At 34.2% G+C, this 17,350-nt stretch overlaps 1 protein-coding gene across 3 annotated transcripts in view; it reads left to right on the top strand.

The window, feature by feature from the left end:
- LOC138711039 (serologically defined colon cancer antigen 8 homolog) overlaps positions 1-17,350 on the top strand; it is a 105,096-nt gene that overhangs the window by 48,031 nt on the left and 39,715 nt on the right. For all 3 annotated transcript variants that reach the window (XM_069842331.1, XM_069842332.1, XM_069842330.1), the window contains one exon: positions 7,492-7,609. In XM_069842331.1, coding sequence (XP_069698432.1) covers positions 7,492-7,609 — 118 coding nt within the window. The remainder of the gene's footprint in view (positions 1-7,491; positions 7,610-17,350) is intronic.

Below are 17,350 nucleotides of genomic sequence, written 5' to 3'. Positions count from 1 at the left end.
GTCTGTTTTCCACCATCGATGTAATCCTGGAGTAGATAACTAGCCTTGCTATTGTAAACAATATAAATCTGGGAATTTTACACGTAGGTATTTTAAAACATTAGATTCTGGGGATGGGAGAAGAGAAAGCTGTGGCACTGAAATTCCTTCATACACTTGTTCTGATGTTCAGGAGCGAATTGTTACTATTGACTTACAGACAGGGTGACCAGCTGTGAAAATATCTTTGGAGGACAAAATTGTGAAAAAAAAAAAAAAAAAAGGGACAGTATTCTCATGTAAACTTGAAGTGTTACTTCTTTGTCTATTGTTCCCATAGACCTACTGCTCATCTAATAATACTCATTCATTCATTCATTCATTCAATCATTCATTCATTTATTTTTATTCCATATATCTTACATGAGCAATGAAGTTTTAAGATGTGGAACAAGTCAACATTTTACAATATTTCAATTACAGTTTTTACAAATTTTTATAGTTTTACAATTTAGTAATTTTCTACAATTTTTACAATTTTGTGCAATTTTTTACAATATTTTGGCGAGATGTAGTGAGATGAAGTGAGGCCCGAGGATTCGCCAAAATATTACCCGGCACTTGCCTTTTGGTTGGGGAAAACCTCGGAATAACCCAACCAGGTAATCAAATCAAGGGGGGGGGTAATCAAATCAAAGGGGTTGATGCCAAGGACTCGCCATAGACTCGCCATAGACCATCCGGCTTCAGTCCCACGGCTGCGGAAAACCTCAATGTAAATGAAAACACTAATACCAAATATTGCCCTGGTTATGAGCATTACATGTGATAAATTTAGTTTAGGGTCAAAATTACCAATGGAAATAAAACAAGCTGTTTATTTGGAGTTGCTCCTCAACCCAAATACATAAAAAAAAAAATACTTTTTTTGTAAAGGGCAAGAAATGACAGATATGATGAAAAATTAAATTTTCAGTAGTCGTAGATTTTAAAATGCCGGACATTTTGTTATATTTTTAAATGCCTATAAGACAGGAGGACAAAGCTTAAAAAAGGAGAACATGTCCTCCAAAAGCCGGATGTCTGGTCACCCTGCTTACAGAGGTATGTATGGTACACTTAATCTATATACCATAGTGTCTATACAGAAAACGTTTCCATCGTTATTGTAAAACTTGGTTTACTTTTACCATGTCACCTTCAACTTATAGGTTAAAGTGTATGGTCCAAGATGATTCCTAGGCCTGTTTTGCATTAAAGACGAATATTTTCGCTGGACCAATGGCCCTATAAATCTATGAATAACAGTATTTTCCTAAAAGATGGTCTTTCCCCTGGACCAAAAATACAGTACATGTGGACTAAAAATTAGTATATAACAGTGGAGTATTTTCCCTTGATATGATTAACGATATTGTTGACTGAAGTGAAACCAACACATCATCTTCATCATTGTCATCATCATTATTATTATTATTATTATTATTATTATTATTATTATTACTACTACTACTACTACTACTACTAAAAAGAATAATCCCCACTAAATTCCCATCTCCCACATTTCATCTCTTATAGGTTGGCAGGTCTGATGTTACTTGCCCTCTGTGATTGTCAAGAATGACATAAGACATTGAGTTCAGTATTTCTCTGCTACAATTGATGGCAGTTTGCAGATGTCTTCAGCACATTTTTGCAGCTATCTGCTTCCCGAATAGCAGAGATACTTTACTGTGATAGTAATATTCGTCATGCATTCATCTCCTCTTATTCTTCTGAACATTTACCTCTAAATAAAATATCCATGACTTGTTTCTGTCAAAATCATAGCATCTGATAGGTGATTTTCGTTACAGTAGAATTTGAATTAAGTGAGAGGAAATATGAACTATAAGTTGTTTTCATATTTAGCTAAATTACGTGAATTATGAATACAGAAATGTATTTAATTTCCTTATATCATCGCTTACAAGCAAAAACACATTAAGTAAAAAATATTACCTTGAGAAAAAGACATTTTGAAAGCTCTTAACAAAACTGAATCCTCAAAATATTATTTTTAGTAAGTTGTTTCTCATTATGTGTATTTAATTTTCCAGTTCTAAGTTTATACACATACCTTATATACATTATATGGGCACTTTTCTCAGAAGTAATATTTTTGACTTAATATGTTTTGCTTGTAAACTAACGATATAACTTGTATATATATTCACCTTTGTAATGTAATTGTTCAACATTACATTGCTAGTAAATAAAGAAAAGAACGTCACAATTTTGTATGAAGTATATATTCACACTGTCTTTCTGATGAGCTTCATAACCAAAACTTGAGAAATGCTGATTCATGAAGTTGCTAGCTTTTATTAAGATACCTTGAGATACAACTTCTGAGCTGTACGGAGATAAATTTTTTAATGGCTCTTGTGATGTGCTGATTAAATTTGGATATAAAAATGTATATGCCGTACTTTCTGAGACAGACATACTACGATAACTATTTAAGTTTAAGGTTCTGGAGGTTGCTGGCACAATATAAAGCAGTTAGGAAGTCATCTCTTCAATATTTTCTGAATAGAGAGCTTTATGTTAACTGAGAAGTATTGCTGTCTTCGATGCAGCATCAGGGAATAAGCAATTTAGAAGCAAGAATTTACAAACTTGCTATTTGTCCTCCTTGCGTGTCATTGAAACAAGAGCAGGGACAAAGCAGTTCTTAAGAACTTCTGGAACGAGAGCATTGACAGCAGTACCTGGGAAAAATTTTACAAAATGCTAAATGAAGAAAGAAATATTTAATACTAGTGGCATGAAAATATTGCAATTCTGATAAATGCGATAAAAATTAAAACCATGCTTTTTGCTCCTTTTCTTCGGGTTTCTTTACATTTCTTCACATTTGAAACCCTTTGAAGCCAGCTTCGTTATTACGAATTAATGCTTGCTTGCTTACTTACTTACTGGCTTTTAAGGAACCCGGAGGTTCATTGCCGCCCTCACATAAGCCCACCATCGGTCCCTATCCTGTGCAAGATTAATCCAGTCTCTACCATCATATCCCACCTCCCTCAAATCCATTTTAATATTATCCTCCCATCTACGTCTCGGCATCCCCAAAGGTCTTTTCCCCTCTGGCCTCCCAACTAACACTCTATATGCATTTCTAGATTCGCCCATATGTGCTACATGCCCTGCCCATCTCAAACATTTGGATTTAATGTTCCTAATTATGTCAGGTGAAGGATGCAATGCGTGCAGCTCTGCGTTGTGTAACTTTCTCCATTCTCCTGTAACTTCATCCCTCTTAGCCCCAAATATTTCCCTAAGAACCTTATTCTCAAAAACCCTCAATCTCTGTTCCTCTCTCAAAGTGAGAGTCCAAGTTTCACAGGCATACAGAACAACCGGTAATATAACTGTTTTATAAATTCTGACTTTCAGATTTTTTGACAGCAGACTAGATGACAAAAGCTTCTCAACCGAATAATAACAGGCATTTCCCATATTTATTCTGCGTTTAATTTCCTCCCGAGTGTCATTTATATTTGTTACTGTCGCTCCAAGATATTTGAATTTTTCCACCTCTTCGAAGGATAAATCTCCAACTTTTATAGTTCCATTTCGTACAATATTCTGATCACGCGACATAATCATATACTTAGTCTTTTCGGGATTTACTTCCAACCCTATCTCTTTACTTGCTTTAAGTAGAATTTCCGCGTTTTCCCTAATCGTTTGTGGATTTTCTCCTAACATATTCACGTCATCCGCATAGACAAGAAGCTGATGTAACCCGTTCAATTCCAAACCCTCTGTGTTATCCTGAACTTTCCTAATGGCATACTCTAGAGCGAAGTTAAAAAGTAAAGGTAATAGTGCATTTCCCTGCTTTAGCTCGCAGTGAATTGGAAAAGCATCAGATAGAAACTGGCCTATATGGACTCTGCTGTACGTTTCACTAAGACACATTTTAATTAATCGAACTAGTTTCTTGGGAATACCAAATTCAATAAGAATATCATATAAAACTTCTCTCTTAACCGAGTCTCTGATAAAACGAATTAATGCTATAAATGAATAATCCATACAAGAAGACTCCTTATGTAAACATATGCACGTGTCTGAAGCTCTTCCTGTTGGTTTCAAGACAAAGAACTTCTTCATAGTTCCTAGAACGCGATGTTAATTTAGTTCCCTGTTTGAAAGCACACTTTTTATATATTTTGGCAGTCTGCATGGCAAACTTGCTGTTTTTGTAATGGCGAGAAAGAAATACGATATTTGAAGCAGTTGGAAAACTAATTAAGGCTATCAAGAAAAAATATGATTTTCAGGCGCAGTCGATTGGCCGTTGGTAATGTGATGTGATGAGAACATAGCAAGGAGGTGTGTAATTTATCTATGGCTGTATTACTGTTTGCTCTTTATATGGGATACAGAATATGATGTCAGTGCTGTGGTGTATTAAATTGCGTAAAGTTGATATCCTGCAACATATATACATTATTAGTGCAGGCTATAATAGAGAGTTTTCACATCATCATCGCCTGCTATACGGCTAACGCTATGTTGGCGTATTTGGTTATGTATGTTCACGTTCTTAAAACTTCAGAAAGAATCGTAAGAGATCGGTGCACGTATTCCTTTAACATAAAGCTCTATTATACGATATTTCCTGCTTTGTTAAAGATTTATCATGTCATAGTTCCTATAATAAACAATCATGCTGTAATTTTTTTTAATTGTTAGCCCAATATCTAAGGAAAGCATAGAAAGAAAATTCGAAATGAAAATCTTTTTTGAAAAGTGAGAAAAAAGATACTAACTTTGAAGTGATCTGTTCAGAATATACATTTACACCTTCAAAAACTGATAAGCGGCAAACCTTTTTATTCTTCACTTTAGATGGGGGTCAAAGTGTAAGAAATGTTGAGAAAGAATTGAAATTACTTTTAAAAGTGGTCGCTACTCAAAATCTTTACTGGTTTCTGAGTTGCGGCAAGTTAAACAAAGGAGCATTTTTGCTTTGCGAATTACTAATGACTCCACCTTTCGTCTGTTGGAATCTCAACGAAAAATTATTTCCTGAGACTTCTTGTAGTTCGGCCTGAATAATTGATCCATCTTGAGCTCGTCTAGGTAGATGAATATCATCCACAGTGGTAAATATCAAACGAGATGTCATGTTTTAACACTGAATTAGACCTACATTAAACTTCATTCACGTCCACGTTATCCACCTAGAGATAGCGGGTCCGCTATTGAAATAATGCGAGATGAATGGCTCTGATTGGCTCTTTCATCAATGATGTCAACATACCGTTAACCATTTAACGTATCAGTAGAGTGCAAAAACTCTCTATTGACTAGCCAGTTGCCGGTAATTTAGGCCTAACACCCTTTAGAAGCAGTTAACTGATATGTCCACTTCATAATGTAAGTACATTTTTTTTTAATCCTGCATGCTTTCGTTTTGTTTGTTAGTTTAAAATAATCTGTTATGTCACGTCATCTGTCATTGCTCCACACATGTTGATGCATATCTCATTTTCTGGTGCTAACATAGGACCAATCATTGGGATGCTGAAGGATCTTACATGAAGTTTGTTGATATGCGGAGTGTTCTTATAGGTTCGTTCCAACAAGTGGTTCATGGATCAGTTCACATATGGTTCCTGTACCATCTTATGCGCATGTGCTAGTTGAGCATCTGCTATGGGATTGAAACTGGACTGGAAGCTGTTGGAACGCTTTCGCGGATCGTTATGTACTAAATCCAGAGATGCTATAACTGTGATCATCTTTGCTAAGAACGGGATGCTTAATTATTATCGTTTCGCAGCTAATTCTAATTGCAGAAAATAGAATTTCGATCATTTTCTATAAAAAGATGACAAAAAATATGGAAGGCAAGAATTCCGCTAATTCAATGTCGTGTACTGGGGGACTCTCACCTAAAAAATAGTTCTTTTTTTTAATTATTAATGTATGTACGTTATTTATTATAATTTTAATCAAAGCTGCATGTTGAAATTGTAATTAACTATTTCAATATCCAAATAATTTCCAATCCCTTTCTTTTTGGCGAAAATTTAAATTAAATCTCTAGTTTTATTATTCGTCTGCACTGTCACTTTTCATCTTTAACCTCATTGATGTGAACAGTCGATCATGTCTTTCTTCAGTATCCAGGAGACGTTGGTGAGCTTATGCGCATGCGCATCTCTCGTACTCTTCCGTACATGCCTCAATCCACGGACTATTTCTGACCGTTCCGAACCCGTGTCAAAAGCTTGTTGGAACGCCCGACTGCAGTACATGTTTCCGGTTCAGGACTGGTTCTGATTGTGTTGGAACGCTTTTTCTGTACTGCGCATGCTCACGATGGTTACGGACGGTTCCTGACTGTTGTTGGAACGAACCTTATATTGGAATGAGGATTAAAACGGGTGTTGTGGATTGAAATCTTAAATATTTCTTTTTTCTATGAGGAAAGGAAAGTTGTGGGCCCTATTCTCAGTCAAATATACAATGCATAAAAGGTCCTTATGCCATTTGACTTTTTCATGCTCTGAGCAAAGTTCTCAAAACTGTAGATAGTTCTGCTGGTTAACTCTCCGTGGTGTCTATAAAAGGAGAAGTGAGAACTGTGTGAAAATTCCATAACAGTATCGATATCTTATATTCTGTGAGTTTACGGCCCATAGGTCTCTCTGTACACATCCTGTAACTGGACACCCATACTAAAAAGTATTATCAATCTTCGTCATCAAACTGAAGGATTAGATCTTGACCTGTTCTGTTGTGTAGTTGTCGTCTCTTTCTTAGGCACATTATAACCCTTTGTGTCCGTGGATCACATTGAAAGACCATTTTTATATTCCTCACCTTTTTCTATAATTGTTTGCAACATTACTTGCGGTAGTAACATTTTATTACTTGCCTTGTATCTTTATTGCGATTTCATTCGCGCATAATGCAGCCTTTTACTGATTTAAGGTATCTCATCTCTGTGGTTACAAACTAGGATCTGTCTTGTTGAGGATCCATGTTCCACTACCGTAAAGTAAATAAAGTTGGAACAGATCCCTTGTAAACTTCACTTGTTTCATTTCTTGTTTTATGGTATGAAATCGTTTTTGTATTGCCATATGTATTTTTTTTTCTGAATAAATTAATTTTTATTTCTGTATCTTTGTTTCTGTTTCTGTTAAGTGTGGAATCACCATATAGGCAGGTAAAGCAGGAAACTTGTTGCATCGTTTCTTTATCTATTACGGCTTTACTTTGAAAGGCATGGACTAAGAATTATAAACACATTTGAAACACACGCCACTCTGTTACCTAGTTCTAATCCTTTTTCTTTTATTTAATATTTTAATTTAACTTGAATATAATTAATTATGTTTGTTGATCAAAATTTATAAATTTGAAAATTAAATTGGAAACAGAACGCTGAGAGAATCTGAAATGAATGACACAACTAAGTTAGTTGTTGTGGTCCCATTTCAGTCCAAACTGTTGCTGAACTAGAAGGCATGATTCAGTCCCAGAACCAAGTGATGGAAAAACTGAAAGACGAATGTCACTCGCTCACACAGAGACTGGAGGAGTCGTCCGCGAGACACAAGTAAGCGGTCCATAAACATACCGCAGTGTCGGATGTTCCTCAGCATCCAAAGCTTGAATGAGACAGCCATTCTTATCTTCTAGGCAATATTGATTTCTACACCTTTCCCAGCTGTAGTTCAGAAAAAGATCAATACTCATTCAGAAAACGTCAATTGTATTTCAGATTAATCAAGTTAATTTCAGAGTAGGTCACATGTGAAAAAAAAAATCAGTTTTATTAGAGAAAACGTCGATTGTGATTCAGAAATCGTTAGATATAATTCAGAAAATGTCAATTAATAGTAATTGAAATAAATCAGTTAATGTAATTATATTCAGATTGCAATAAAATTGAAATTCTCAAAAGTTCACTTCTTTGGTAGTCATGACAACTAGCTCTTTTGTTTGTGTGATTGTATTATAAATATGAACGTGTAAAAGTTTAATAGGTATGGAATGTACAGATGTTTATTTCTGAATTACAATTATTGATGTTTTTTTAATTACATCTCATTCTTTCTGATTTACAATTAAGAAATCTTAATTACAGCTGACTTTTTCTGAAAGTCACTTGATTAACCTGAAATACAATCGATCTTTTTTTAATTACAGCTGGAAAAGGTGTAGAATGATTGAGATTTGAGATAGTTCAGAGTGTAGTATCTTTTCATTCTGATTTACTAGCATCTCAGCAATACCTGCTTTGTCTTGAAAATGAAAACAACGTGGATTTGTGAAGAAAACATTAATTTCGCGCTTGCATACACTGAAAAGCACGTTTTTACATAGAAATATAAATAAAACCGAAATTGTTGGTAAATCAGCTCTTGAATGTACTGTATTTTAGACACTCAGTCCATCTCAAACCAAAACTGAGATCAATATTGCTTCTGTTTGTTCAGAATGTGAGAGTGCTGGTTCCATTTATTTTCAAGCTGGGGAACATAACCTGCCACTGCCTTATAAATCATATATAATATAATGGTAAGAATATTTAATATTTTAAATCTCTAAATCCAAGTTTAAATTGCATATAGAATCAGATAAATTGAGAGTGGGAAGATGTCTTGCTTTTCCTCAGAGATAGTAATGGATGGAGATTGCACCTCTGTTAAACTTTTCAAAGTGCGAAGGCAATTTGTTTCTGTCTTCATTAGCTTACCATTAGCTTACCGATTACAACGTAAAGATTCATTTTTTGGTCCTACAGAATTATCTGTTATAACCAATGGTTACCGATTACAGCTTTGACATTTAGGGTCGTATTCATAAACGAGACTTTGGATGAAGACTTCCCAAAGTCGACTTTCGTAGTAAAGTTTAACTTTGTTAAAAGTCCTATTCATAGACACTACTTCTGAGAATTTGACTTTGACTTTGGTAAGTCGAGATTTGACGATCTTGTTCTACTGTTGGCAATCACAATCATAGCCTTCTAAACGAATTAAATTAATGACTAGCTGAAGTAGAGTAGGCATTGCCACAATAAAAGCCGTCTTTTGAGTCTCAAATCAGTGAAACAATTGAACATCGGCAGACGTTAAGCAATTGTTGCAGCATTGTATAATTATTTTAATGTAAAATAATTATGAAGACGTGAAAGATAAGAAGATGCCACCAATGACAGATTTGAAAGAGACATGCTACTAGAACTGGTGGAGACGTATAAAGAATACAATTAAATATACAAAATCAATAGTAAACCATTAATCCTTATACCCATAGAATAGAGCAATGCCGAAGTAACAGGTAATCCTTTTTTATTTTTCTATTATTCATCAGTGCATGTTGAAACATGTGAATATTATTTAATACAGTCCATTTTTCAAGTCTGTATCTTGATTTGAATTCATTATCTCTATAAAATTCAATAGAGTTTTGTACATGTCTAATAATATGCCGAGAAACATGAGGAGCTTCAATAATTTCCTGGATGTTATCAATCTTCTCGGCAAATATAACAATTTCCCAAATATCTGCCATTTTTCTTGTGTCCACGAACGAAAGTCAAAGTCAAAGTCTAGATTTTTGGCGACTTCGAAGTAAAGTCACAATCGAAGTTTACTTTCGACAAAGTGTCGACTGTGAATAGGAAAATGGTGACTTTGTACTTTCCAAAGTAAACTTTGGGCCAAAGTATCGTCTATGAATACGACCCTTAACAGTGAACATCTGTTTTTAAAAATAGGTGAGTGCAGGTGGAAATTATGGTGACATGGATCAGATTTTCTCGAGATAATCTGTTTTCCCAGCCATCATTTCAGCATACCTCCATAATCATTAATGTAACAGCAGTGTAAATTGCTGAACTGTACAGCCTTACCAAGCACGTGTTACATAGGAGGTAACCACAGCCATCTCTGAAATTGAGATCAACACCTGAATATTCGGGTATGACACCTTATAGTTGCCATCACTGGTTTAGTGATCTTCAGCTTACCACTGAACCTGAAGCTCATGGGTTCAATCCCTGTAGAGGGTAGTTAAAATTCTGAGCATTACTTCTTTTCAAAGAGAAGTAAGAATGTCAGTGCTCAAGTTTCGTAGATTACAGCATGTAAAAAAATTCTGTAATTACTTTCTTTAGCTGGCAGCGCATTTTATCAACAAAATTTATTCAAAATTCCTTGATTTAACTCGATGAATACGTACAAACTATTAAAATTGAGTGGAACACAATAATAAATAACTCTAACCTTGTCAGAGTCCTTTGTCTCCAGTCACTTAGCTATCCCCTATCCTTTAACACGCAATATTTGCGGAAATATACGCCAATGAAGGATAAAACACAATGGTGCTGTTAAAGTAAATAATTACGATAAATTCTGCCAGATGTCAACTGTAGTGTGCACAAAAACTACATTCTCTCTTCTTTTTGGTTTTTTACATTAATAAGTTGACAACAACGAAATAATTTCGAAATTCTATTTTATGTAATTATCCCATCACAATTGGAACATTTGGGCTATTCCATCTCAAATCGACCGAAATATAGAGAAAATTGACCTTGCAATTTTTAAATACAATGGAACTTTTTCTGTCCGTAGACAACTGTGATATAATGCTTTGTGCAAAGTTTGAGGCATCAGAACTTAATAGTGTTTAAATTAATAATATTTAAATTTATCGTATTTTCATAAAATTAGCAACTTTAAACTGTTGTGGCTCCGAAACCCTTTCACCCAATGATCAAAATCATGGTTCATTTTAATGCTGAAAAGTTAAAGTTTATATTGACATATAAACAGATTTTCTTACTTTTTATGGAAATGGAGAAATTTAGATTTTTCTTCATTGAGATGCCTTTGGCCACGAAAAAATATTTTTAAAATATATGGTTAGATTCCGCATTGAAAGTACAAATAAACACATATTTTTTACTGATGGTATGTTGATAAGAAAATATTGAAAATATGAAATAAAGAAAATAGTACGCGCGTGAACTAACCAGCTGACTGTGAGACGGGAGGTAGTCGAGACAAGCAAGGCCAGGAGACAAACGCGTGATGTGTCGTCTAGCAGTCATGGCTGGGCTAGCTTTATCACAAGTTTTCATAAACACAGGAGTAAAATGTCGCCCAATGCTCGCTTATCTTCAGCTCTCGGCCAGTCCGTGCGGTCTTGGTGCGGTACTGTGCCGTTCAAGTCTAGGCGTGTGAAAATAATTTATTTAATACCCTCGAAACTTATTGCCGTACCACTAAGCAAACAATGCCGAATCCCTCTTAATAATGCAAGGTTTTTTCTCAATATTTTTTTACATTTTTACAAATGGCCAAAAAGCCTAAAAGCAAGTAAAATCAGATTATCTGTCTCTCTGTTTACAATAAGAAATAAGGATTACTCTTAACATAACCTACCAAATGTCAGCTTCAAAATAAGCTCTCGTTCAATGTTCTGCAGTAAATAGTTCCAGAGTTCTGAGCGCTGAAAGAGACTTGTTTTTATAAAATACGCTAAATTTGTCGCTCAATAATACGAAAACCGTTTGACTTTCGATAGTATATTTTTGAAAATGCACTCCCCTCAGCACCTTGTATAAGTAGGGAAAAAATTAGAGTATAAAAAAATGCGAGGTTTTTTACTGATCGATTTCATATGGAATAGCCCATTTACATGTTTCAAATGATGAAATTTTCAAAAACAAAACAAATAATTACAAATTCTACTCTCTCCTTCTGCACCCGTCCCATGACGTAACTTCATGTGATGTGCCTGTTTTCATGACAGCACAATACAAAATGGCAGACCAATTCATTAATACATCACAATGTCCTCTGTACAACAAACACACCGACTTCAGTCACCCCCTGTCAACTATACCGCACACTGAAGTCAATCCAAGAATACACACCTTGAAGTTGTAAGTACTAACTAACTAGATAAAATGAAAATTACTGTTTTCCTCTCAATTTTAGTAATTTGTACGTATTCCCCAAGTCAAGTGGAGGATTTCAGAGTAAATTTCGTCGAGAAAATGCGTCATCAGCTAAAGTAAATAATTATCCAGAATTCAATCCCTGAGTAAGAAGGCTGCAGGCAGAACTTACTGACTAGCTGTTTCTTGCCCCCACCAATTCTTGCTTTACAGCATCTTGATTGAGATTGCAGATGTTTCTTCAGGGTCTCTGCCAGACGTAGCAGTGAATATAGGAATACATAACAGTCTGGACACACTTTCCTCTCTCAGTCTGATTTTATGTGCATATGCTTCATCACGGCTTTTTTCTTCTCATTATTAAACACTTAATAAGTGAATTCTAGGGAGCAGACTGCATGACTGTCTGCTTTGTAAATATTCTGTAAACATGTTAATAACATAATATAAAAGTATAATAAAATTCCATAACAGTTGTGAAGGAAGAACTGGACTTCTTCCAATGCTGATTAAAATATTAGAAAATACGACGTACAGTACGTGTAGAAGATTGGCTATGGTGTATCTTCAGGAGAAAATTTGGTGGAGGCGAATGAATTCTATTTGTTGGAATCTTTCCATATGACTAAGGTCCAATTGTATAAAACTCCCCGACTAAAGATCAACTTTGATCGAAGATCGAAAAGTAAACCGAGTTCAGACACTTCTTGTATTGTATAAAACTTTTCTGCGATCAAATTACCTTGGTTCAAATGCAATCTAAGTTCACGTGAAAAGGATTTGGCAACATCGCATAAACAGGTGAAATACGAGATGCGCGGATCATGTTATACAGGTTTGTTCAGTGTTGCCAATCTAGCGATTTTAACTCTTTTTCAACAATTTCTTTTAACTTTTATATTGCTTAAATAGGGATTTAGTGACCTTTTTAGCACCCCATAGTGACAACATTTAATCTTTCTTTGTTGATAATGAGAAATCTAGCGACTTTACAACTACTTTTTCGCGACTTTCCGTATTACACTCTGTTGGAGACACTGTTTTTTTTTTTGCAATGTAAATAGTGGCGGACAATAAGAAGGTTGACTGTTCTCCAAGTTGCTATCATGTTATGGTGTTTGATACTTCTAAACATAATAAAGCTTTATAAAACGACAATTTTCTTTTAGTAATACAGTTAATTGAACATTTATGAATGTACCTATCATATCCATTAATAATTAATGGTTGTTATAAACATAATATAATTATAGGTTATGCTATTTGATACTCCTGAACACGATAGAGCCTTATAAAATATAAGAATGTTTGTGTATTAAGGCAAGAAATTGAAAGAAATATATATAAATGTACCTAACTTATCTATTAATATTAATAATAATGGATATTTTATTTGCACAATCTGTCACTCGTATATTTCAAACAGAAAAGAAATAACTGAACTTGGATCATCTAACTTAATCGGAGAAATTTCTTCAGTCAAAGTTGACTTTAGTTTGAGACAAATTAATCTCAGATTAGACTTTATACAACACAAAATTCCAAGTTCAGCTGAAACAAGGATCAATTTAACCTCTGATCTAAGATTAAATGGTTTATACAATCGGGCTTTTAATCTACTTCTCATCAGAATTTAGGATTAGACGCGAAAAAATTTAGGAAATCTTAACAAAGAATGACAGAAAGTTCAAAGGGAAGAAAACCACACAGTGAGCTTGGAATGAAATTTGTTGTAGAGGATAAAACGTACAACAGAGGGGGAGAAAATGTGAGAATGGAAAATAGAGATATGGCGCAATTGTAATGCCATATTCTGCACCAAAACCAGAAAACATGATTTATATGAATCTCCCAACTTTCAGGTTTTTTTAATCAGTTTTTTCTTTATTTCTTTCACTAGCCGTACCCATGCGCTCCGCTGCACCCGTTAGAAATAAATATAAAGTAATTACATAATTAAAATAGGACATTTGATCCAGGGAACATTCGTGTTTGATATAAGGATAAATCGTTTATTATGTTACTTAATTTAAATTGTATTTGCATAATCAAAATGCGATCATTTTCATCCAGAGACCACTCATTTGGTCATAAAAATTATTTTAGGAAATACAGGAAATGAATGTACAGAATACCTATCAAGTTTTCTGTGCATAAGAAGCTATTTTAATCTTACCTGTCCGCGATTCACTCAGAAGTTACTGTAATAACATTATAGCATTATGTCCATCTAGAGAAACTACACTTTCCAATGGTGAATTAATAATTAATTATACAAATCGGTTAATTTAGCTTCCGATATTACTTCATACAAACACAGAAACATTATCTGTAGGCTATCTTTCATAGCTTTCGATTGTTGCTGTCCAAGGCCCCTTATAGATGAAGTCATTTGTTTTTTAATTCATTACACGGCCTTAGATGGCAGTTATTTTAATTTTAAAGCTCATTTATCTCATTAAATATCAGTCCTATCAAAATTTTTCAAGGAATAAAACTTATCGGAAATTATTTTTAAAGAAACGTTTGTTATGTAACATTTTTCAAAAAAATCAATAATAAGCGAGATATTTCGATTTATTTAATTCAGGCCCCCTTATAACTCCCCTTTTAAATAATGTATTTTGAATGCCATATAGCCTAAAATCTAAGTTACAACGAACTTAATTTATATTCCAATTTTCATCGAAATCCGTTCAGCCATTATTGCGTGAAAAGGTAACAAACATACAGACAGACATACAAGCAAAAATTAAAAAAAAAAAAAAAGCGAGTTTCGGTTTCAGGGTGGTTAATTATATATGTTAGGACCAATTATTTTTGGAAAATCGAAAATTACCAGAAAAATTTTGGCTATAGATTTATTATTAGTATAGATTGTCCTCAATATTATTCACAACTAATTTTCATGTATTTGTATTTCGTAAGTATACCTCAAGGATCGCTTGAATATCATTCATTATTTTGTCAACTCTGATTTGTTACATTTCGAAATAAACGTTGCCAAAGCAACTGAAAATAAATAAAACAATTGAAAACGAGTATTGTGACTTCAGCCTCATTTGGTTTGTGAATGAACATGGAGCTTTATATTTTTCATGTAAAACTTATTTTAACAGTGTTTCAGAGATTTAAAAACACATTCTGGCTTTTGAATAACCACATATATTATAATTATAATAAAACCTGGGTTGTACTTAACTGAAGGGAATGATTTAAATCACGCACAACTCAAAACTATGTAAGATATTTTTTCCGAATGATTAGCAGTCATTTTAACGAAACACAGAGAGCTGGGAGCACTTCAGAATTCTTTTAATTTGTCTCATTGTGGAATCCTGGGAAATGAGAATGCGGATGCTTTAGCAAAGAAGGGCAGCACTGTTACTTACAGACCTGTTACTAAATCTACGTATTACTCTGTGAAAAGATTTATTAAATCTACATACTTAGACTTCAACAAACAAAATTTAATAACACAATCCTAAGGGAAAAAATGGAACTCTCTGCATCAAAATCCACAGTTAATTCCCGATTTACCACGAAAATCGTCTGTAGCTGCATTTAGATTGGCAACAGGCCATGATTGTTTGGCCAAACACCTGCATAGAATTGGAATATATCAGTCCCCTAACTGTCCATTGTGCAACTCAAACCAAGAAATGGATTCGGAACATCTCAAAATCTGTGCTTCAGTGGCTGGTCATGATAATATCTTTGAAAAATATTGGAGTGCAAGAGGTCAAATGACTTCATTGTCAAATGCCTGGCATTAGAAAACAACAACTTGTCCAGATGTGTTTTAATCAGTGGCAATAGGCTAGAATTTTAATGCTTAATACAAATGTACTGCTTACATTTACTATAAAATTTTTCCTTCAGTCAGACTTTGAGATATTTTAATTATTACTTTTATATAGGGTGATTCACGAAATTCTCCCCCGATGTATGGAGGTGATTCCTGAGGTTATTTGAAACAAAAAATGTAAATTAATAGGATCACATTCATAATTACGGAGTTACAGTAATTTGAAAACAGCAGAAAAAAAAACTTTTATTTCACCTTACTGCCTCCAGTTAGTTTTACGTTAGGTTGTACTTACTTGTTCTACATCTGTCATTCTTTGGTATAGCTGCTTGTGTTTTCTCGCCGCCAATCCTTCATTGTTGGTCAATCAGCAGCTCCAACTAGTGTATTCCTTTTCATCCTTCATATTTTCACCTGAAGATGAAGGAAATCCATCCAGTCTTCGGAACGTTGTTTCGTAATATTTTCATCAATAATGGAAAAAAAAATCAGTCTAAACCTTTTCTCAGTGTCGTCATTAAATCGACCTTAACAACTGTGCTAAAAAGACAAGTGACATGCGGGGTTTCATTCACAGGGTGTGTAAATAGTACTGATATTACTTTTTTGCCTCCAGCATTATTGCAATGCGTACACTTTGAGTCACTGATTTGAGATTTTTTATCCTATTGGCATGTCTAAGACAAATACTTTTCAGCTATGTAGTGCATATTTTGCTCATAACTTAGCATGGAATGAAGAGAGTTACCTCATCACACTAACTTGTATTGACTTCTTTTTCTTTTTTGTTTTGTTTTACGTTTTTCTTTTATGCGAATACAATCTTTGTACTAAATCATTCACCAGAATGTATCCATGTTTAAATTTGTTACTCTTCACTCTTTTAACACTTATATAATCACTGATGTACTGTTAAGTTATTTGAATAAATAATTAACGACTTCACTATGTTAACATTATCCTAGGATTTAGAGCAGGCCTGCACAAGGTTTGCGCTCTCAGAGTCGGCTCACAGCTCATGAGCGGAATGCAGATATTAGCTGCGCTCTGTATAGGGTGGACTGGAAGAAGGGGTGATCTCGTACAAAATGTACACAAAAGGAAGTACTATTACGAGGTTCATGAAATGAATTCCCGTTCAGTGTTTGCAAAACTATCTTGGACTTATTAATTAATAAAAAAATATTTATTTGACAGAAATAATAGAAATTGTATACCTACTTAAATGTACAATATCATTTTGTTATATTTTTATTTATCAGTACATGAAAACGAGGTTTTATGCTGTTGGCAGCTGAAAGGAACAGTAGCCTACTGATCATAATGAAACATCAGTTACAGATGTTCAATGTCTGCCTTTATTAAAGTTGATTATAGAAAACAGTTGCTCACAAATATAAACGTTGAGCCAAACATAGCAATCATTTTCACAGCCAGACTGTGTAGTCGTGGATATTATTGTTAATGTTTAGTCTTGTAAAACTCAACCAGGCTAGTAGTATTATTCAAACGATCTTTAGCCCTTAGGCCACATTGAAGATCAATAAGTCCGAGCTCTAAATCGTTAAATGTCA

The sequence above is a fragment of the Periplaneta americana genome, chromosome 12 (assembly GCF_040183065.1).
Source record: "Periplaneta americana isolate PAMFEO1 chromosome 12, P.americana_PAMFEO1_priV1, whole genome shotgun sequence".
Taxonomy (NCBI): domain Eukaryota; kingdom Metazoa; phylum Arthropoda; class Insecta; order Blattodea; family Blattidae; genus Periplaneta; species Periplaneta americana.
Note: the sequence above shows the minus strand (reverse complement) of the source record. Positions and strands in the feature narration are given on the sequence as shown.